Here is a 23,975-nt window from a genome sequence, read left to right on the forward strand (position 1 = left end):
AAAACCACCATAGAACTAAAATAATGTCAAATGAACCATATCCTGTTGCACAACATGCGATACAGTTAACAATGCATACTTGCAAAGTCCTTGCTAGTAACTACAGTCAATAGACGTTATGAACACAAAATATTGTCATATTTTTATTTTTAAGCTTCTAAGCATGTTTTTAAGCGTTAGACTTCCGTCCAAATTCTAAGCAGAGGACATTGTTCATCAAGCATGCCCGATGGAAAGCTGCTACTCTTACTGCAGACAACATTGTGATGATAAATAACGACCAAATGGAGATTCAAGAACTAATGATTCAAACAGCAAAGGAGCTCAAGATAAGGAAAAAAAAAATGAGGATTTTTATCAGTTTCTAGAAATTGAAATTGCAAGGTTGAAGAAGTTATCTGCATATCAGAAAAGGAGAATGCACTTGATATACTTATCGAGACTGAGACATCAGGTTGTAAAACCACTTGACACACCTAATGAACATCACCAAAGGCTAGTTGAAGGTAGCAAAGATTCTCCAACTGATGCTCAGGTATCAGCATAGTTGTCATGGCGGAAAGGTGGGCCAAGGTAATAGCCAGCAGCTTTGATACTTAGATGCCTAGACATCACCATATAAGCATCCCTTACAAAATGGGGAAAGTTCAATTACTTTCTTAAGGTTGTATAGTTCCCAATTTCCCATATGTATCAAGTGCATTCTTGACTCCTGAGAGAGCGATGAATTCTGCTATGACTCAGTACATCGATAGACGATGGACTCAAATGCCAAAGTAGCAGCGAATGTCGACGGAAGAGCATCCTCCTCCTCCTACTCACAAGGGTATCTGAAGGCAGAGGTGTATTGAGAGATTATCAAGGGAAAGATGGTCCTAGCTTTAGAAAATCCTTTGAGAACGGCAATGGTGGCTGCAGCTGCTGGTGCTATAACTTCTTTTCATTGCCTTCTTCACTTCCAGCAGTAATAGCATTGTAGCACAACTGTTTCTATTGCGGCATTGCAATCTTTCATCCTCCTCTATAATAGTGATGGGTGCTACCATTTTAGCCATCTTCATATGTGGGTCTTATGCCTAGAAACAATATAGCACGCAGTTGCCTTGAACATCAGGAACCACCTTGTTGCCTAACCTGTGCCTAGGCAAAACCCTGGCAACTTTAGGTATCAGATATTGGTGGGCAGGCTTATTCATCTTTCACTCACCAGTCCAGTCATAGCATATGCTTTGTGTGTACCTCACTGATCCATGCAAGTTTTTGAGAAGCACACCAGGGTTTAAACTGTCATATCATATCGGTATCGGAAGGCCTCGATACGGTACCGAAACGATATGTAAAAACAAAAAACAATTGTATCTTCCCTGTATCAACCGATATGGGTAGATATAGGACCTGTACAGATCAATACAGGTAAGACATTCAAATATTCAATACGCCTCATTTAAACCTGCAAAGCAGAAACCGTGAGTGAGATACGAAACTGAGAGCAACCGAAGGCCTGGGAAGCTTGTTTGTCCCTTAATCTGAGTTGGGGAAATCATCTACCATTAAAAAACAACCCTAATCTTCACCAATTCAACAAGTTTTGGGGATTTACAGTGATCAAATCACGGATCAAAACAAATTTGTGCAAAAGAAGTAAAGTTGCAGATCTTTGTTTTCTCAAATCGTTTTTTTTTTCTTGGTTTTGTTTTTGGGGGTTATGATCAATAGGAGGGTTTCAAGAATTGGCATCAGATCGGCCAATCTAGTTCTGGATTTGAATCGACCACAGCAGATCCCAATTCTGTCAGATCCGGCTTGTCAGATCCTTGTATGGAAACTATGGTTAGCACATGTTCTGGCCGATTCCAGAGCTTGGACACTAGGAGATCAAATATTATGTTTCATAATAAAACCAGAACGAAACAATGTCAAATAGAGAATAATATTTGAAATCTCTCTCTCTCTCTCTCAAATTCTTAAAATGTACTCTACATTCTCAAATTTTAAAATTTTTTAAAAGAAAAAAACACCTTCACCCATGACATCTCAAACGGTCGCCATTCTGCAAACCTTCCTCCCTCTCTCACCTCCATGCCTGAAGTAGGAGCAAACTCACACACCTTCTGAACCGTCGCCCGCCCATAGTGCTGGGGAATGGACACCTTCCATCGACTCACGCCAACGGTTGCCCTTCCTCAAGGTATGCAGATGCAAAACGTCTGAATTAGGAACACACCCATTCTCTTTCTGAACGCACTACCAATTTCTGACCTCCGAGAATGGACACCTCCCATCGACTCTCTCCATGGCTACATAACTTATGCTTTCACCCCTCTCACCTAAAATTGTCATTTCTTCAGGATCCAGGAAACAGGCGAAGATTGCAAAAGGGATTCAATATTGGTACGTACATTATTGGGGCTACTGATTTACAGAACACCCAATTTCATTCATTCATTTTATTTCCTCCCATCTCCTATCCCTCTCTTTAACTTTCTGTCAAACCATTCTGTCGCAGGATCAATTAGGATTCCCAAAAGGGATTGCAGTTGTACAAACAGGATTGGTTGTCTCCCTTCCTTCATCCCTCTCTCCAACTTACTGTTCTACATTTTAATGCAATAATCAATAAGGCTTCACAGGTATGGATCAAAATTTCTGCCTAAATCTCTCTTTAATTTATTTTTTCTGATTTCAAACACTGCAAAACCATCAAAAAAAAAACCCGGATTTAAGAAATATAGATAAAACGAAATCTCTCCTGGGCACTGAATTTGATTTTTATTTTCCCCCTTTAGGTATGTTTGTTATGTTGGTATGTTTTTATTTTGTTATCTGGAGTTCAAATATATTTCGATTTTCTAACTATGATAGTTCTTCGCTTCTCTTTCATTTTTTAACTCCATTGAATCAATTGAATTTACCACATAAATTCGGATTGTTGGAATTTTACTACAAAGAAACTCCTTCCAAACTAACAGGCACTCATGTAATCGAAAGGGCAAATACCAACAGGTTGAGTATAACAATCAGAAAACAACATAGTGTAGATTGTAGAGAGAAAACAATACACCCACTTCTTAAAAGGACTATATGTAATCATATAGTGAGGATAGGATACGTCGATACGTTGGAAATTCCACACGTTGGTTAACAATTGGTTCTCCCTGTATCGCTTTGTCATGCAACAGATGGCTCTCCCCAACTCAGCAATATTCTCACTGTGACTGTTCTTTGTTTTGGGTATACAATGAAGTTGTTCTATAAGGAGAAGAGGAAAAACTCTATGCTGCCGCCATCTCTGGCCTTGAAAAATACTGGTTTCCCAAGTTTTCTAACTTGGACAGCTATGCACGGACCCATTCGGCTGTAGCAGCCTTTAATGGCCTCAAGGTTACTCATTTTCTAAAGATGTATATGGAGGAACCAGTCCTTTCCAATGGGTGGCTGAAAAAGTGTTGTTTAACATACATACACTAGGAACCGTTCACATTAGAAAAATAAGAGCAAAATGATGATATTCAAAACCTACCCATGGATTCATCTCCATGGATTATTCCATACAACACAAAACAAGAACCAACACGTTTCAAAGCGGTATGTTCTCTTTTGATAGTTTCCCGCTACCCATAATGAATTTTGACGGGGCAGAAGATACACCCAAGTCATTTATTTTGTCTCATCGGACTGTTTTAATTATTCATTTGGTTTTTTATTTTGTCAAAGACTCTGACTACCTGAAACTCTGAGAAATTCTTCTGCAAAATCCTGCTATTCTATTTTCCCCAAAAATACCGACTTGGATTTAAGTAATATAGATAAAACAAAATGACCCATGGGATTGTTTTAAATCTAATTTTCATTTTTTGCGCAACAACCTAATAGTAGAGCTACTGATTTTAATTCTAATTTTCATTTTTTGAGCAACAACCTAATAGTAGAGCTATTGATCTGTTGAAGTGTCTATTTTATTCTTTTTTCATATTGTTTCTTTCCCTCACACATCCCTCTATCTAACTTCATGTCCTACCATTCTGCTGTTGGAATCAGGATTCAAGAGCGTTTCGCATCAGCTAATCAAAACTGCTTCGATCAGGTATGGGTTTAAATTTATGTCCAAATCTCTGTTTTATTAATTTATTATATTTAATTTGCAACCCCTCCAAGAGCAGCAAACTCATGGTTATGAAAATTACCAAGCACAAACATGAAGAAAATCTGTACCAAGCACTCCGGTGTTAATGAATATCACATCTTGAAATGACAAATGAGAACTTTAGTATAAATAAAAGATGAAAATTTTTCTATAAATACAATGTACCATAGAAAGTCCATAAATATTCTCATCACACTTCCAATAAGGTTGACCATATAAAAGGCTCTTCAATGGATAGTTCCTTTTGGTATGACCAATATGACCTGAAAAATGATACACCTCATGGATTGTTTGAACATTAATTTATTTTTTTCTTCTAAATATGGAGAAACTCCAAAAAATAAAAATGTCCATAGGGTGTCTTCTGTTTGTACAAAACTTCATAGTTTGGCCTCTTTCCCTTGTTTTAATTTTTACCTAAGATTTACCTGGTCAGTCCCAATCTATGCTATCACGCAGTTAAATAATCATGTAATGGGTGAATATAGATTTCCTACCAACAAATTTGAGAAATAAAGAACGTTAGCTTTGTTTTGGCCATTGGAATGTTGATTCTAGAGTGTTTAGTTGCTGCAAGATTCAATTGTTAAACCTTGTGCGATTCCAGATTGGGGTATTGGTGATATTTGTACCCCTACAGATCATGTGGGGTCCTTATCATATTATCATTTATCTTTCTAATCTTCATCTCCATCAAGTATACAGGTCAGATCTCCCCCGTGAAAGCTTGCTTCTTTCTATTTTCTTAACTCTGTTTGTTATCATCAAAAGAATATTTGAAAATCCTTCTTCACAACCCATTATCCCTTCGAAATGACAAACATATTGCACAACAAAAGCCGATGACCTCACAAAGAAATAGATGATTTATCATCATTTTCAGTAACCTACATGACAGAAGTAATTAATGCATAAAACTCAAAAGGGACAATAGGTTATTGGAAACAAGTGGATCTGTAAGGGTGAATTGGGTTTATTTAGTAACCTTTGGTAGCATAAGACAGGAGCAGCTATTTACTCTCCTCTTTTTGTTAATTAGTATAAAGCGAAGATTCCATTTCATTCCAAAGAACCTTTCAAAAAGAAAATTTTGGGTTGGAAGAAACTAAAACAGGGTAGAATTAGAACGGAGAGATATGAATTTTTTGATCTCTAAGCAAATCAATTGTAAAACTGCAAAAACAAGCTATTATGATTTCCCCAAAGATACCACAACGTTGCCGAAAGAGTGGGTACCACTTGGATTGTTTGAACATTAATTTATTTTTCAAGTCTGGAAGGTTGCCTTCCATAGTACAACCCCTCGATGGAATCAATGTATGTATCGACCTGCCATGGGTGCCTTCCATAGTTGTCACGGCATCACGGCGATCCAAGTCAGTGGAGGGGTGTCACGTCGATATATCGACATGGCGAGCATGTCGACCATGTTTTATTTTTTATTTTTAATGTTTTTAATGTTTTAATAGATGTATACTCAAGCTATGTTTTATTTTTTCTCTATCGTTTCTCAAGTTTTAAGAAGAAAATTCAGAAATCGAAGAAGAAATTGAAGAGGGAAAGAAAAAATCGAAAGAAATCGAAGAGGGAAAGAAGAAATCGAAGAGGGAAGAAGAAATCGAAGACAGGAAGAAGAAATCGAAGAGGGAAAGAGAGACAAGAAGAAGAAATCAAAGAGGGGCGCCATGGCGTAGGTCGCCATGCAACCTTCTCCAGCGCCAGGACGCCATGGCGACACCATGACAACTATGGTGCCTTCTATGCCCAGTAAGTTCTTCTCTTCCAGTTCTAGATACCCTGTCTACCTATCAGTCCAAACTACCAAGATTACTTATCAGTACAAACTAAAAAGATTTTGACATTTCTTCTCTGACCTTCAATTGGGTATTACACACCCTCTCATGCAACATATTCATCTCCAGTGCCATGCAACCTTCTCCAGCGCCAGGACGCCATGGCGACGCCATGACAACTATGGTGCCTTCTATGTCCAGTAAGTTCTTCTCTTCCAGTTCTAGATACCCTGTCTACCTATCAGTCCAAACTACCAAGATTACCTATCAGCACAAACTAAAAAGATTTTGACATTTCTTCTCTGACCTTCAATTGGGTATTACACACCCTCTCATGCAACATATTCATCTCTTGGTGCTTAAATGGCATGACCTTCAAAAGAAAGTGGAATATCATGCAACATATTCATCTCTCACCAGTGTCACCAGATGCTACTGCCCATCAGAGGAGGTAGACAAGAGGGCTTTGCTAGATGGCATAGAGTCTTTCTTTATAAGGTTTGCTTTGGGACTGATATCTTACTAACCGTTTCCTTTTTCCCCTTGAGAGTAGAGAAACCGATTTCACAATTGCTTGGGGCTTTGATTTTTGGTTACTGGTTTGTTTGTTTTACCCCAATTATTATACAGGATGAGATAAGAAAAGAGTTGGATATGGACCTCCAAAGTTTGGGAAGCCAATTGGGGTAATTGTTATTATATATGGCCGTAATAAATCCCTTGCCTCAATTGGCTTCCCAAACTCTTAGCAGTTCTTATGTGCCTGAATTTCTTTTTTGGTACTTTCAGGAATTGCTAGCAGATCTCAAACTTATGGATTTTAAGCAATTTTTGGACGATAGATAAGAAGTTTGTCACATATAAGAAGTTTCAATGAACTCTATCCTACTTCAATAGGTTTATGATGGAAGTCGATGAACTCCATCCTACTTCAATAGGTTTATGATGGAAGTTGATGCTTGTTTAATTGGGTATGACTTGGGTAAACAGTTTTGGATATCGACAATAAAGTTAATTCAACATTCTTAAATCAGCCCTTATTTTGTTTTTGCCCCTTAAAATTCTGATGGAAGTCTCTCTCTCTCCAACATATGGCGCACGTTGTGAGATAACTAGTATATATATATACATATGCTTGACTATTCCTGTCCCCTCAGATTCAGGAATGGAGATGCTCGATTCAAGACACATGAAAGTGTGATGCTTGACTCTTCCTGTCCTCTCAAATTCAGGAATTGCGATGCTTGATTCAAGACTTTTTTTTATAGCATATTAAACCTATTTTTCATTCTGGCAGCTATTCTCCATAATAACCACCAAAAGATTTCTACTTCAAATGGCAAAACTAAGAAATAGCTGAAATAGAGAAACAGAAATCATACCAAAGAGGCCCAAAAAAAACACAGAGAAATATGATAAACACAAATGCAAAAAAAAGTAAAATTGCAGATCGAGAATTTAAAAAGCAATAACAGAACAGGAAATCAGGAAAATCGATTGACCAATTTATGTTGAATTTGTAATTGAACTCTGCAAAATAAATTAAAAGTTAACCTGAAACTGAAAGCCTGACCTGACCAATTGTTGTGGAAGAAACCCAGAAGTGCAGTAAATTTTGAAATAGAAGAAAAAAACAAAAAATTTGAATAGGAACCCACTTATTCAAGCCAAGGAATCAGCCTTGAATCCACATAGTAATAACAGAAGCAACATATTTCAAACAAACCTCATTCCATTAGCTAACCCATTAAACATCTGATCCAACCATATTTGAATATTTAAAAGTTTTAAGAAATTACAAACTACCAGCAAACTTTGCCCACATCCATAAATAAAAGAATAACCAAAAAGAGTTTTTGCCAAACCTTTATGACGACTGTATGGGCTGGTAGATTTACTCCCCATGCCAAAGTTGCCGTGCAAACAAGAACCTGAAGCAGTGAAGTAATAGCAGAATAAACTAAATGTTGAACAAAGAGACTGGAAGCCACTTAGGGTATGTAGATAAGAAGGCAAGGTTGTAACTATTACTCACCCAAGATATAAGGCAGAACATTAGTAAAGAAAAATGGGAAAACCACAAAAAAAATATAATGACCCCCCTCCCTTCCAAAACAGGAAAGTACAAAGTTGTACCTTCAGGAGACCATCAGAGAAAAGGCGCTCAGTCAGGCCTCTGTCACCACGTAACATCCCTGCATGGTGAATACCAACCCCAGATTCAAAAAATTCAACAACTTCTTTGTTTCGGGATTTCTGCACTTCTTTCTGCACTTTTTGGAATTGCAATCCATCAATAATGCAAATGATTGAGATTCTTTAAAAAAAAAAAAAAAAAGGGAAATGGATAACCCACCTTCACAAGTTGAAACTGTGGATGTGTATCAGTGCTAAGTAATTCCAATTCACCCTCTTTTTGGGCAATTTCAATCTGCAACATATTAAATCATTAATAAAGTTGCAGAATATCCAACCATGTAAGGACTTCAGATACAGTTTCCCCTTTCTGGATAAAGTAACAATAGCATATCATAAAACTTACCATCATCCCACAACAGCAGATGCAACAGGAGCCACAACAAAACACAATTCTGATTCTAATGTATTCATATGGAAAGCATCGTCTTTTAGGTGCTTTACTTCGAAATTGGCATGGGAACTTGTCAGTTGTACAGCTCCAAAAGTAACATGGGCTCGAGCTTGCTGGTTTACAAGTAATATCCCTAGACATTCCTTTTGCGTATAGAAGTGTCTTGTTAATGCTTTGCCTACTAAAGATCAGTTGACCAGAAGAAACAAAAAGGTGGCTTTGTTTTCTAGTTTCTGTTGGGCCGTTCTGGAAGATAGAGACCATCTCTTCTTTCAGTGTAGTTTCACTTCTCTTATCTGGGAGGAAATTTGAATGCTGTGTACTGATTCGAGATGTCGAAGTCAGAGCCTAGTTGATGAAGCTATTTAGGTGGCGTATGAATTTGGATATTCGGATTCCAATACTATGCTTGGCAAACTTGCTTTCGGTGCTACTCTTACTTATATTTGGCAGGAAAGAAACTTCAGACTTTTTCGAAACAAGAGTAAAACTAGGCCCATGCTAATTAATGATATTAAAGCAGATGTTTTGGATCAGTGTTGGCTTCTAAATTTGTCAGGAGTGGAGAATTCAAGGAACAATTATTTGGCTAGTAAACGGGGGGTTCAAGTGTTATTGGTCTCTAAATCCCAGAACATGTTCTTGGATGTCTCCCTTAGATGGTACTATTGCCTTACACTCTGATGGTTCGATAAATCAAGATAGGCCATCCTATGGAGGTATTGCTAGACATCATGATGGCAATCCCATTTTTACCAATGTGGGAAGGGGGGAGGACAGCTCTATCCTGGCTATGGAGATTCTTGCAATTTACTTGCAATTTAAAGAGGATTGTTGCTTTTCAGGAAAAGGGGCTACAAAAGGTTTCTGTTTGGTCGGAAACTAAGGTGGCAGTGGATGTCCTTGGGGCCAAAGCCGACTGCCCTTGGGGTGCTTCGTACTTGGTGCTATTTCACATATAGTTGGTGACTTCATTTCTGTGAATTAGATGAGAGAAGGAAAATGGAAAAGGATAAATGAAAGATGGCAAATGCAAAGAAAAATGAAAGATGGGAGTAAGAGGAACGAGGCACAGCCCAACAAGTTCGGAGAATCTCAGCTAAATGGGGTCTGGTACATGGATCTTTGCCCTCCAATAGGCTCTATCCGAGGTCATACTTGGAACAAGACCTAGACTATGCATGTCCTTCCTTACAACTTATCCTATGATCATCTTAGGCCTACCCCTGCCTCTTTTAACTCCTTCAATCGTGATCATATCACTCCTCCATACTGGGGCATCCCTAGACCTTCGTTGATTATGACCATAACACCTTAAACGACTCTCTCGGAGCTTGTCATTGATCGGGGCCACTCCCAAGTCCGCTCTTATATGATCATTCCGTACTTTATCCTTCCTTGTTTTTACACACATCCATCTTAACATCCTCATCTCTGCTACACAAAGCTTATCAATATGATACTTCTTAACTGCCCAACATTCTGCCCCATACATCATGGCCGGTCAAAAAACAGTCTTATAGAACTTTCCTTTAAGATTTAAAGCAATGCGTCGGTCACACAGCACTCTGGACGCACCTCTCCACTTCATCCATCCCACTTTAATTTTCTGTGAAACTTCATCCTCTATGTCACCTTCTTTATTTATGATCGACCCCAAATATCTAAAATAGTTACTTTGCGGTATCTTTCTTTCCCAATTCGCACCATATCAGTATCCATCATAGTGTGACTAAAATTACACATCGTTCTACTCCGTCTTCGTTCTTCTAATCTTAAAGCCTCTTGTTTCCAAGGTTTAACTCCAAAGCTCTAACTTAGAGTTAATCCCTTCTTTAGTCCCATCCACCAAAACGATATCACCGGGGAAGAGCATACACCACGGGACCTCGTCTTGAATTTTCTTGATTAGATCGTTCATGACAAGTGCAAAAAGATCAAGGCTTAAGGCGGGTCCTTGATGTAACCCAATCGTGATTGGGAATTCCTTGCCCTGACCTCCCACAGATCTCACTCTAGTCACCACGGCCTCATACATATCTTCAATTACATCCACATATTTGCTCAACACCTCTCTCTTGACTAAAACATGCCAGATTAAATCTCTAGGGACTCGGTCTTAGGCTTTTTCCAGGTCAATAAAGACCATATGGAGATCCTTCTTGCTATTTTATATCTTTCCATAAGCCTCCTCAATAAGTAGATAGCTTCTGTCGTGGATCTACCTGGCATAAAGCCAAATTGGCTCACTGAAATATGAGTCTCTCTTCTAAAACGGGCTTTAATAACCTTCTCCCAAAGTTTCATAGTGTGACTCATTAGCTTTATGCTTCTATAGTTATTGCAGCTTTGGATATCACCTTTATTTTTGTAGATCGGGGCTACAATACTTCTTCTCCATTCATCGGGCATCTTCCTTGTGTGCATAATCCAGTTAAACAGATTGGTTAACTAATATACCCCACAACCTCCTATGGTTTTCCAAACTTCTATTGGAATTTCATCTTGTCTTGGTGTCTTGCCTGCTTTCATCTTTTTTAAGGCTTCTTTAACTTCTGCCACACTAACCTTTCGTACTTATCTATGGCGTGTGAAGTCTTGTTGAATAATGTAATCATCTGGGTCATTTCTACTCGACCCATCTTTATTTAAAGGTCACAAATGTATTCATCCCATCTCTTCACAATGTCCTCATCCCTTACCAACACTCTACCATCATCACTCTTGATACACCTCACCTGATCGAAATCTTTATTCTTCCTTTCTCTCATCTTAGCTATCTTATAGATAGTTTTTTCCCCTTCTTTTGTGTTTAGGTTGATATAGAGATCCTCATACTTCTTCGCCCTAACCGTCACCATCCCCACAATCTTCCTACCTTCGTTTCTGACAACATAATACCTTTTTTTATCCTCTAGTTCTTTAGTCCTTTACCATGTCTTAAAATAATCTTCTTGGTCTTAATGGCAGCTTGGACCTCAATGTTCCACCACCAAGTTTCCCTAAGGGCCTAACGACTACCTTTCGCTTCCCCTAGTACATCTACGGCAACCCTCTTAATACAAGTCATCATCTTGTTCCACATCGCAATGGTGTCTCCCTCAAAGTTCCACATACTTGTTTGACCACATTCTCAGTAAATGTCCTTAGGGACTCCCCTTCTAATCTCTATAACCTTATCTTAGGGTATAAAGGTTCCCTCCTCCTACATTTCTGCGCACTGAGGTACATATCTAGAACCACCAGTCTATGTTGGGTGGTTAGGCTCTCTCCAAGGATAACCTTACAGTTCTTACACACCAATCTGTCTGCCCTTCTTGTTAGAAAGAAGCTTATTTGGCTGGTATGATTCCCATTTTTATAAGCAACTATATGCTCCTCTCTTTTTTCAAAGAAAGTGTTCACAATGGAAAGATCATAAGCTACCGCAAAGTCTAGGATTTGAGGTCGCCTCCTCGTTCCTCTCCCCAACTCCGTAACCGCCATGAACACATTCATAACCTCTACGATCCCTCTCAACATGTCCTTTCAGGTCACCTCCAATAATGATCTATTCATACTGACCAAAGCCCTGCACTAAATCATCCATATGTTCCCAAAATTGACGCTTACAACTTTCATCTAAACCTACTTGGGGTGCATAAGCACAAACAATATTGACAACCTCTTTCTCCAACATCAGTTTGATGGACATAATCCTATCTCCCAATCTAAACTTTGCCATCCCTCCATCTTGTCTCTTGGATACACGCGATATTTATCCTTCGTCTCCTCATAACATCTACCAACACAAGGCTCTTACCCGTTAGGGAACCAATGTTCCAAGAAGCTAATATAATCCTACGTTTTTTAGGTGGGTTGTTTCCTCTCACATGCCCTTGTCTACATATCACCGAGTTCGGGCGACGACACGGCGCGTCGCTTATGGGGGACGCCCTAGTAGAGTAAAGACAAAAAGAAATGAGATCAAGGAAAAAATAAATAAATAAATAAACAAAAATCAAAACACAAAAGGATCTATACTAAAGATGATTGGCGGAATATATTAAAGTGCCGGCTGCCGACCTGACGCACCACTATAAGAAAATAGGATATATATTATAAAAGTAAATACAAAGTGGCGAAAGGAGAGGGCACACCTAGTACATTAAACGACACTCTCAAAAAAATAAAGGTGCATAATCAAGCAAAGCAAGGCACAGAGATGGTACAGCAGTGCTTAAAAATTAAACAAATAATGATGATAAAGCACGCAAGTAGGTCAGATTAGAGAATATGCGGGGCAATATAGAGCACACAATAGTAATGTACAGTGTAGAGTATGCAATACAAGTATGTACAGTATAAAACACGAAATAAATGTCAAAAGGAGAATAGAAGAGAGCTGGTAGCATAAATAAGTATAAGAGGATGAGCAACATAATATAGGAATACAAGAGCAAGACTTACAAATATAACTACTTGCAAAGTGAGATACACACAATTCGCAGAAATAAAGGAGCCAACAAATAATCAGTTCACAGCTAAACACACAGCGGCCAACAAGACAGACGGCTCAAGACTGTAAATATGGCAGCCGTAATAGCTAAACAAATAAAGTAACACGCTAGCTACCAACAGCCACTACAGGAAGGAAGGTAACAAGCTAGATAAAGTAAAAGAAAGATCGTAATGAAAGCGGTCAACAAATAAAGTAACACGCTAGCTACCAACAGCCACTACAGGAAGAAAGGTAACCGAGTGCAATATAATTCACGAAAAACAAAAGGTTACTACTGCAGTGGAGACTATGTTCACCAGGTGGCCCTTCATTCAGAGGAGCCAAATATTCTTACCAAAGTGATGTATTAACATGTAACTAAGCAATTGGTGAGCTTCCCGCAGCAGCTCCTCAGAGTGTTAAAGTACCCAGTGGATGGTCGTGGTTGGGGCTGTGGTGAGAGGGCTGCGTGGTTAAGGAGATGCAGGGATGGGGGAGAGTCTGTTAGAGAGAATCTGGGAAAGGTGAAGGAGGGTCAAGAGTTAGTGGGTACTTTTGGGGCGGGGGAGTGCGACGTGAGTGGGTATTGTGTTGGTAGGTGGGTAAGTATAGGGGAGTGTGATCGGGGGTGGGAGGTTGAGTGGGGCATAATCGGGGGTGGGAAGAGAGGAATCGCGGGCTGAGGAGGTTTTCTGCAGGGACCCAAAATGGGAAGCTTGTCAGGCTGGGTTAGTGGGAGGGGAATAGTGGGTGTAAGTGGTTGTGAGGGGCTGTGGTGAGAGGGAGGGTCTGTACAGGAGAGAGGCAGAGAAGAATCATAGGTCTAATGTCTAAAAGCAGCGTTGATGGCGGGATCATGGTATGGGGTGAGAGGGAGGGTCGTGGGTCTGTGAGAGCGGCGTTGATGTCGGCAGCCCTCTTGGTCTTGATGGTGGCAACACTCTTGGTCTTGATGGCGGCAACCCTCTTGGTCTTAATGGCGGAATCAAGGTAAAGGTGTGATGGGGGAATTGTGGTAGGGGATGAGAGTAAGGTTGTCGGACTGGCAGTTAGAAGCAGAGGAAGAATCGTGGGTCTAAAGAGGGATGTTCGAGGGTTTACGAAGAAGGAGAATCGAAAGGGGGGGTTATGTACCTGGTCTGGATATTTCTGCGGTGATCTTCATAGAGCAGCTCCACTAGATACAGGCTTCAAGGACCTATATCGAGGAGAGCCGTTGCAGTGGTGGGGGCTTGGAAGATGAGGTACAACCGTTTCAGAGGTGGGAGTTGTTCAATCGGCTTGGACTAATAATAATAATAATAATCTTAGTTCATCCATTAGTTTACTCTTCAACTGAAACAACAACCAAGATGAATAGAGACAAGTTGGACAAAGGCATTGCAGCCTCCAGCAATCTTGCATCTAGTCCTCGTACAAAATTACTTCATCAGCCAGTACATGTTTGTTGGCTTCAAATAAGTTACGAAAGGAAAACAGAAAGGCCGGGGAAATCGTTTCATACTCCGTATTAGAAAGATTTGAGATAGGTGGCAACTGAAATAAACTTAATTGTTATTACAACAATATGGGATGAGCAGTTAAATTAAAACAAAGGGTAAGAATTTTCTGTCCGGGAGCGTGGCCCCTGCATCAGCAGGGGTGGGATTTCTGCCTTTCATGGGGGCAGGGCGGTGATTTTGTACCATCATGTGTCTGGGCGCAGGAGCTACACTCCCGGACAGAGTTATGGATTTTGTGCCATTATGTGTCTGGCCGTTGCAGAGCCAGATTTGAGATAGGTGGCCCTGTTTCTTTTCCTCTTTGGTAATGGATTTTTTATTCACCCAAAAAAAAACCAAGAAACCAGAAACATTAAGCCCAAGTGCTTCTCAAATAACATTCAAAAGACAAAAAAAGCATACCAGTGTCCTTGCTGTTTTTACTGTGTCCTTTCTTGAATGAACAAAAACCATTGCCTGATGGCCTTGCTTCAATGAATCAATAACCTGTTAACCAATAAAATGTACCACATATAAAAAGGATAATTCCAAAGAATATAAATAAGAGAATACACAAGGGAAAAAAACCTTAGTATAACATATCGTATTGAGTAGCTGGTTACGAGCAGCGTAATTCTGCTCACTGATTCCAATATACTGCTGTGCAAGAGGTACTGGACGGTAGCTAGAATCGAAGAAGAAGAGTCCCGCTTCAGGATTCACCCTCAAAAATTGTGCTACCTAAAAATTCAAGAGATTTACTACACCTTAAAGTTGTTACATTCAAAGAAGAACAAAGAAACCGATAACTACTTTAACTAGAGGGCGATACCATGCTGCTGTATAAATTATGAAGTACTAATATACTATCCTGATGCATTTCATTTTCATCATGAAAATGCCTTTTACATAGGGGTGGCTATTTTTGAACAAAACAGAAATAATATATGGAGTTAACAAATTTGGCTTGAGGAATTTCAATGACATTAATTTGACATGACACAGCTAAATTGTATAATAAACGGGTAAATTGAGCACCCACTAACACATTTCACCTGTTAACATTTTAACAATGAAAAAAATCTACGTAAAACACTAATAAAATGTATGCCTCGGCCATAGGACTTTGACGTGCTGGTTCTAGCTTCGCCCCTTATTGAATGATTGGACTAGCTCGCTAAAGAGATTATATGTAAGTTGAATATAAAAATGAAATCAAATTGTTTGCAGCAAACAGAGGCTATCAAGCCAGCCTTACTCGTTTAGGGTTAAGCTTTAAGCAGTGTATAGCGAAATGGAAATCAATTTGGGACGCTGAAGGTGACTGACACCATTTTGGCAACTCGGACGCCATTTTACTCCATCCAAACAGAATCTATGATCCCAATCACCTAGTAAATGGGGGATGGCCAGGACAACCATCAGGCGTCTCAGACAGTATACCAGACATCAAGAGTACAAGTCATCTAATTCTAATTATTTGAAAATTTTAACTCTTAGTCTAAACTACGCTATAGTCACACCACGTTCACCCAACCCACTCAGAGAACAGGCTATGTTGTGTCATTCAGGTTGGCATGCAAATAACAGGCCATGATTGTGTTAAAATTTCCTAATCCATGTAGAAACAACAGGAAAGTGACAGAACACAAACAAGACCTCCAAAACCCGTTCCCACCCTATATTACAATTCAAAATTAACCCAAAAATTAAAAACCTTCCTACCCCTATAATGTTTTCAATATTTTAGCAATATAACTGGAAAATCAAAAAGAAAAACCTATTTAAGGACACCTAATATAGTTAATAAAACTATTTAATATAATTTTAAGAAAAATAAATACATAAAAACAATTCATCCCTCCACAATTTTTTTTTGGGGGTGAATAAATTAATTCATTACCAAAACCGCAGAACGGGGAGGGAGGAATACATAGGGGAAGAAGAAGGGGAGGAAACTATACAAAACCTCTGGCTCTAGGTAGAAGGGTCAGGAGGCTGAAAAAGAGAAACAGATAAACCCCAGGAGACAACATTGCGCCTGTTCCTTGGGGAATCAACGAGAGAACCGTGAGGCAGCATGTAATGTCTGGAGCTAACATCGAAGAAGATGGTTTTCCAAATCATATCAAGAGAATGAGAGTTGGAGGTCCATCTTCGAAGATTCTGCTCCATCCAGATGTGAGAGATAACAGCACCAAACATAAGCTTACCCGCAGTATCGCAAATAGTGCTGCCACAGAAGATCATATCCATCCAAAGCCACTCCCTAGAGAAGGGTAAGGGTCTTCTACTATGGGGCCAACAGGTTTCCAAATCTTTTTTCCAAACAGAAGAGGCACAGGGGCAAGAGAAGAAAAGGTGGTAGATGTCCTCAAGACCATTCCAACAGATGATACAGGAGAAACAAACAGGCAGCTGGCGGTTAAGCAGAAAGGATTGGGTGGGGAGGCAGAGGTTGAGGGATCTCCAAACAGTGAAGCTATGACGAGAGATATGACCTTTAAACCACACAAGGATATGCCAAGGGACGATTGGGGCATGAAATCTAACAAAGTCCCATGCAGAATGGGAGCTAAAGAGGCCATTTGGGGAGGGGAGCCAGGAGACCTTGTCAGATAATGAGGGATTGGGGGTTGGGAGGGGGAGGGGCAGGAACCATGGGAGATGATGGTGGAGATCGAGACAAATTTAGGGATACCAGAAGAGTACACCGTACAGGTACCAACTGTAGCATAGAGGACTCCTAAGGGGTGCCAGTGGTCAACCCAGAGGGAGGTGGATGTCCCATCAGCGATCTTGGAGAGGTATCCCTAAGGGCAATGGGGCAAAGGAGGAGGATTTTATGCTAGACCCAGGTGGAGTCTGCAGATTGGGGAACTGTCCAAATGGGGTCCTTTTTGAGGGGGTAGGAATAAGCCCAGTTGACCTAGATAGAGTCATGCTTAGAGGAGATTTTCCAAAGTAATTTGAAAATACCCGCTATATTGGAATCTCGGATTCTACGCAGCGGCCCAGCTAAGAGGATGGAGGAATTTAAAGAAATCCACTCCTTTCCAAGAAAAGCACAAAATAAGGATTCCAGGGTTTGACGGTAGATTCAGGAAGCCCTTAAATGCCACACCAGTAGATGTAGGAGGATTGGAGAACTGATCTAATCAACTCAACCCTCCCAGCATAAGAAAGGAGTTCACCCTTCCAAAGTTGGAGCCTTTAACGGATGAGGTCGAGCATTGGGGTACAATGATGACCATTCAACCTAGCAGGAATCAAGGGCAGGCCTAGATACTTGACAGGGAGGGAACCAAGGTAGAATCCCATCAAGTGGAGGAGGGTATATCCTTATTAGCTTCGAAGACACCTAAGAGGACAATGCGGGATTTCACAAGGTTGATGCAAAGGCCAGAGAGGCTCTCGAAGAGGGGTAAGGAGAACATAATGGAAGAGATAGAGGAGGGGGGCCTTGGGGAAGATCATAAGATCATTAGCAACGGCAAGGTGGGTGAGCTTGAGGGATTTACATTTGGGAATGGGGGAACCTACTATATTGACAAGTAATATACAAGTTGTCACACCCCCATCCCTACCAGGGATAAAAAAGTAAAATTAACCTACAGGGTATGCCTATGATGCTTACCAACATCCCAAACCACTACCAGGATCTCGATGCAGTGGCTTGAATCACAATCACCTCAATATAATTATCACAATAATATCAGAGTGCGAAAGCAAAAGGAATAATACATTTCCAATTTAGAATCAAGAGCATGGAAGCGTTTTATCAACGAATAATAAGGTCCAAAAGTCTAAGTGGTAGATACTACTGTATATACATTTTATCCCAAAAGATTAACTGAAACTAAAATAGTAGTAGTATTGCCAGGTTTATACAATGCAAATGATAAACAAAACAAGAAAAGATAAATTGTGCCCTAAAGGCAGTCCTCAAATGTATGCCCAACATCAGAGTCCTAGGTCACCGACTCCGAACAAATCATAACCAACAGAAGAGTACCCTCAAGCATCACCTGCACACATTTAAAAAGGTTGCACAACGAGGGGTAAGCTCCACTGAGCCCAGTGAGGTGATGGGGAATGCACATACATGCAATTCATATATAGTCCATGATGCATGCAATTATTTATAAATTTTCCACCTAATACATAACTCTAAGTCAATGGTATATGTTACTATAACAACTCAGGAGACACCGTGGGTCACTTATGTTATCACCACAGTCAAACCTCAATTATTACTAGGGGGCCCACGCCAGTCGAATCCACCAAAACCACCCAAAGGCAGACCCCGATGATCAGTGGTCCTCCATGACCTGGCCTCTCTTCCCCACAAGTAGGCAACACGGAGCCCTGATCACCCAACACCTAAATCCCTGTTGGTAAGGGTCGTAGCATAGGGAAGCCAAACCTAACCACAGTTATACTACATGCAATCCTATCGTCTCGAGAGGTATACGTCCCATACCATCTAGCACCTGGGTACCAGCATGACATGGTGCATACAGATCATTATGACATGCAATAAAAGTTCATATACATTTCTGGGGCTCTGGTACCGGTACTTCCCGGAACCATAACCCGATACAACGATGAAATACATTCCACAACATCATCATTTTTTTTTTTTTTTGTGGATAAAAAAATATATTACCAAAAAGGGGAGAAGAGAGGGAGGGGAATATACAAGGGTAAAACTGAAGGGGGGGGGAGAAAAGGCCCAAACCAAACTAAGAATGGGAATGAGGCCGTAAAAGAGCATTATCTAATCCCCAGGAAACAACAATATGCCTGTTCCTTAGGGAATCACAAAAGGGCTTTTTGGGGAGAATAATCAACTTAGAGGAAACATCCAAAGAGATGGCTTTCCAAATCTGATCAAAGGACCGGGAATTGGAGGTCCATCTCGTAAAGTTCCTCTCCATCCAGAAGTGGTACAGGGTTGCCCCAAACACCAGCTTACCAACAGTGTCGCAGGTAGAACATCCAGGGAAGGTCATATCCATCCAGAGCCATTCTCTAGCGAAGGGGAGAGGTCTCCTGCAGCAAGGCCAAATAGAAGAAAGGGCTTTCTGCCAGATAGTAGAGGAGAAAGGGCAAGCGATGAAGAGGTGGTTAGTGTCTTCAGAACCATTCCGACAGAAAATGCAAGAAGGGGAGATAGGGATTCTACAATGAAGGAGGAAGGCTTGGGTGGGGAGGCAAAGGTTGAGGATTCTCCAGGCTAAGAAGTTGTGGTGAGGGGTGTGACCTTTGAACCAGACTAGCTTGTGCCAAAGGACAGGAGGGGCCTGGGTTCTAAAAAAGTTCCATGCAAATCTAAAGCTAAAGAGGTTGTTGGGGGAGGGGAGCCAAATAACCTTGTCCGAGCGAGAGGGGGGATGGGGGAAGGGGGGGAAGGGAATGCCAGATCAGGGAGAGGGGCGGGAGGGGGGACCAGGAACCATGAGAGATAATGGATGAGAGGGGAGCAGTCTTAGGGATGCCGGTGGAGTAGATTGATCTAGCCCCAAAGAATTTGTAGAGGATCCCATTAGGGTATCAGGGGTCCAGCCAGAGAGAGTTGGAGGATCCATCAGTAATATAGGAGGAGGTGGCTCTAAGGGCCAAAGGGCGGAGGAGGAGGATCTTGCGCCAAACCCGGGAAGAATCAGAAGGGGTGGGGACGGTCCAAATGGAGTCATTCTTAAGGAGATGGTAATAGACCCAATGAACCCAAATGGAATCATGCTTGGAGGAAATCTTCCAAATAAGCTTAAGAATTCCAGCCGTACTGGAGTCGCGGATACGGCAGATGCCGCCTCCTTCAGTTTTGGGAAGGCAAATGGACTTCCAGCTAATTGGATGGAGGAATTTGGGCGTTTCCTTCCCTTTCCATAAGAAAGCACAAAAAAGGTTCTCCATGGATTTGGTGGTGGATTTAGGGAGGCCAAAGATACCACACCAATAAATGTAGGAAGATTGGAGGACCGATCTAATCCATTCCAACCTACCCGCATAGGAGAGTAGTCTGACCTTCCAGAGTTGGAGGCGCTTGCAGATATTGTCAAGGATGGGGGTGCAGTGGTGACTAGAAAGCCAAGCTGGGATTAGGAGGAGGCCTAGGTATTTCACTGGGAGGGAGCCCAGGGAAAAACCCGTTAGCCGCAGAAGGAGGTCTTTATCGAAATTCGAGATCCCAAAGAGAAAACTTGGATCAAGTGGATCTATGCCTGCATCTCCTCCCCCTCCTTCTCTGTCACTGTCAATGGCTCTCCCGCGGGTTTTTTCACTCCCTTGTGGGGATCAGCCAAGGCTGCCCCCTCTCTCCCTTTCTCTTCTCTTTGGCCTTGGAAGTCCTCTCGAGGAGCATCCAAGCCAAAACTGATCTCCACCTCATCTCCCCTATTCCCAAGTGTAAACACCTCAACCTAACCCATTTGGCCTTTGCAGATGATTTAATGATTTTTTCCAAGGCCTCCCCCCTCTTCTATTTCTGCCATCATGTCTTCCCTTCGTCTCTTCGAGAGTCTATCTGGTCTCCAAATCATCCTCCACAACATCATCATAACAATCAAATAAGATTTAATATGCAAAATATGCAAACATGCTTAATAATGATGCAAGTAGCATAACACATGTATAATTAATAGTAACAAGCCCAAACAGTTAGCCAAACCCACTCACCGAATGTATACTTACAGAGATTTGTAACCGCGGTTCGATTCCCATTTAAGTCCCCTTTCCGTATGAGTCACGATGCCTAGGGAAGTGAGTAAGAGTGTTAGAAAAGGTAGGGAAGATTCCATATAAGCCCCCTTAGGTTACATAAGACTATAAGCCAAAAGAGCAGGATCGGATGCAAGTACGGATGCAGGCAGAGTCTTGCATCCGACCTTGAGTCCGATGCTAGCAAACCTGTAAGAAACATCGGACACAAGTACGGATTCAAGGGGAAACCTTGGATCCGACCGTGCCTCCGATCCTTTGTGGCTGTGCAGAACGGATCAGATCCAAGTACGGATCCACGCCCAATCTTAGATCTGACCGTGCATCCGATGTAGGCAAGATATGAATTTTAAAGGTGTTCTTTAACCCAATTTGCCCCACTTGGATCTCTAAGTCCCAAGGGCCAGGGAGGGGTGTCCTAGGGTCTATTAAAGTCTTAGAGACACATTAATCAATGGTTGAAGGATTTAAATGAACTTACTATCAATAACCAAGATCGAGGGTTTTTTATATTGAAACCCAAGATCAAAAACAAGGATTGTAAGGAAAGGGTCTTAGGGTTGTATTTAGAAGGCAAAGCCTCACAAATGAGGTCCAACACTGAACCAAGATCACCCCTTGGGTTCCAAGTGGAACCCTAGGTCCAACATCAAATTTCCAAGATTCCAAACCCAAAACAAATGAGGGGAAGGGGGGTTCAAATAGGTGTCTAAATGGGTGTAACAAGAGGGCAATACATTAGTAATGAGGTCCCATACAAAGCTAGGGCCATACTTTGGGTTCCAAGTGAAACCCTAAGTCCATTCTAAAATTATAAGTTCCCAACACCTAAAATAAAAGGAAAGGGGTTTTCATGTACTTACTTAGTCAAGAGGGGGAAACATCCTAGGGCATTATTAGCCCAAATAACAAGTTAAGAGGTCATTAGAAGTTCTAGGTAACCTCCCATTATAAACCTTCAAGGTCCTACATAAGCATCCCCGAAGTAAGCGAGGTCACCGAAGTAAACTTTGATCTAACATTGCTGTCAAAACATAACCTCAGTGTTTGGGCCCACTTTCGAGGGTCTTACACTCAGATTGGGTCCAAGGTTCCTTCATAAGAAATGTGGCCCTTTAAGTCTAGTTTACAACGCAACTTGAATAGCGTCGATACGACGTGTATAGACCAAGTTATGGCCAAAGCAGTGAGCAGAGGTTAAAGCTGGGCAATTTCAGGTAGGACTGGATGCAAAATACGGATTCACGCCCAGGCTTGGATCTGGCCTCGCACCCGATGCATCCTGAACACGATTTTCTTCCCCTAAATCAACCAAATCGACCCCCAAAGCCATTAATAGCTCCAAGGCCTTGTAGGGATGGTTTCTAAGGTTCATTAGGATCCTATTAACCCTAAAGGCACAATGAATTAAGGCATTTATGGCCAAATTCCATTTATCCACCATAATCTTGGGTTTTGGGTAAAAAACCTAGGTTTTCATGGATTGGGTTGTATGATACTTCAATGGGAGGAGTAAGGGTGTGCAATGGCACCCAAAGGGACTAAGACCAAGCCCCAACACAAGAGCATTGAGTCCCAAGTGGAACCCAACCAATCCCAACCTCAAGATCCAAAACCTTAAGCTAACAAATAGAGAAATTGAGAAGGAGAAGACAACTCACAACTAAAGGGGAAGCAAGAACCAAGGCTAGGTGAGCCCCCTTGACCTCCTTCCTTCTCTTCTTCTTCTTCTTCTTCTTCTCCTCCTCCCTCTTCTTCTTTCCTTCTTTTCTCCTCTTTCTTCTCCATGATCTGGCTTGGATGAGAATGAAATGAGCCTTGAACTCAAGTTCCCTTTTTATAAAATGAAAAGGGCCTTAGGGCCTGTTTGGGTAGGTTCTAAACCCTTAGGTCCAATTAGTTAGTGTATGTTTGGTTTAGCTTAAGACCCTAAGGTGTGTTTTAGTCTAGGGCTTGCTTGGTTGGCCATCTTCAAGACTCAAAAACTCATTAAAGCCCTAAAGTGCTATGGTCCTAAAGTCTTGTTTGGCTGACCCTGATCACTATTCACTCCATGTATTTAAATGGCCTAGTTAAGCCTTATAAATTTATAATTTAAACAGTACTTAAGGTATTTAGACCTTAGTAACTCCTAGTCCAGTTTAGTGTTAAGTAGAGTAGGCAGGTCCCACTCGGGCTAGCTAGCATACACGTATACGCCCCAATCAATAACCCCTATAAACCTTCATTACAAGCACCACTTAGGGTGAGTTGACCTTAACGCCCCTAGACCAGGTTAGCATCAAGTAGGGGCGGGTCTTACTTATGGTTAGGTGGGACCCACAACCATTTAATTTAGATTTTAAGGCTTAAATCTCATTAAAGCTTTAAATGAGCCATGTGGGTCCACCTACTTGACCCCACATGGAATGGAAGAATGGGGATAGGGTCCACCATGCCCGGGAATACCAAGGTGATGCCCGAGACACGGGGCAAGTGGGTCCTACACAAAAATTTACCCATTTAGAGGCTCAACAGTACCATCGGATGCAAGCCCGGATGCAACAACAGTCTTGCATCCGGCCTTTAATCCGATCCTAAGAAAAGCCTTTTCACTTCCTGTTTGGCTCCAGGCTTTGGCCCGCACTTCAAGGGCTTTAAGGGGGTATGCATACCTAACATTTAAGATTAAAAGCTCACCCATTGTGTGGTCCAATCGCCCATCAAAGTGTGATTCTCATCCCTTGGTTCAAGCCTTACTTTAACTACTACGGTCCAAGGTCAC

The 23,975-nt window shown here is 41.2% G+C and overlaps 1 protein-coding gene across 1 annotated transcript in view; it reads right to left on the reverse strand.

The window, feature by feature from the left end:
- LOC122670668 (DExH-box ATP-dependent RNA helicase DExH14) overlaps positions 1–23,975 on the reverse strand; it is a 178,437-nt gene that overhangs the window by 118,808 nt on the left and 35,654 nt on the right. The window contains exons 14-18 of the mRNA XM_043867628.1: positions 15,077–15,229; positions 14,912–14,995; positions 8,294–8,368; positions 8,074–8,205; positions 7,803–7,868 (exon numbers count right to left, since the gene is read on the reverse strand). Of these exons, the coding sequence (XP_043723563.1) occupies positions 7,803–7,868; positions 8,074–8,205; positions 8,294–8,368; positions 14,912–14,995; positions 15,077–15,229 (510 nt within the window). The remainder of the gene's footprint in view (positions 1–7,802; positions 7,869–8,073; positions 8,206–8,293; positions 8,369–14,911; positions 14,996–15,076; positions 15,230–23,975) is intronic.

This window comes from Telopea speciosissima, chromosome 8 (assembly GCF_018873765.1).
Source record: "Telopea speciosissima isolate NSW1024214 ecotype Mountain lineage chromosome 8, Tspe_v1, whole genome shotgun sequence".
Classification (NCBI taxonomy): Eukaryota; Viridiplantae; Streptophyta; class Magnoliopsida; order Proteales; family Proteaceae; genus Telopea; species Telopea speciosissima.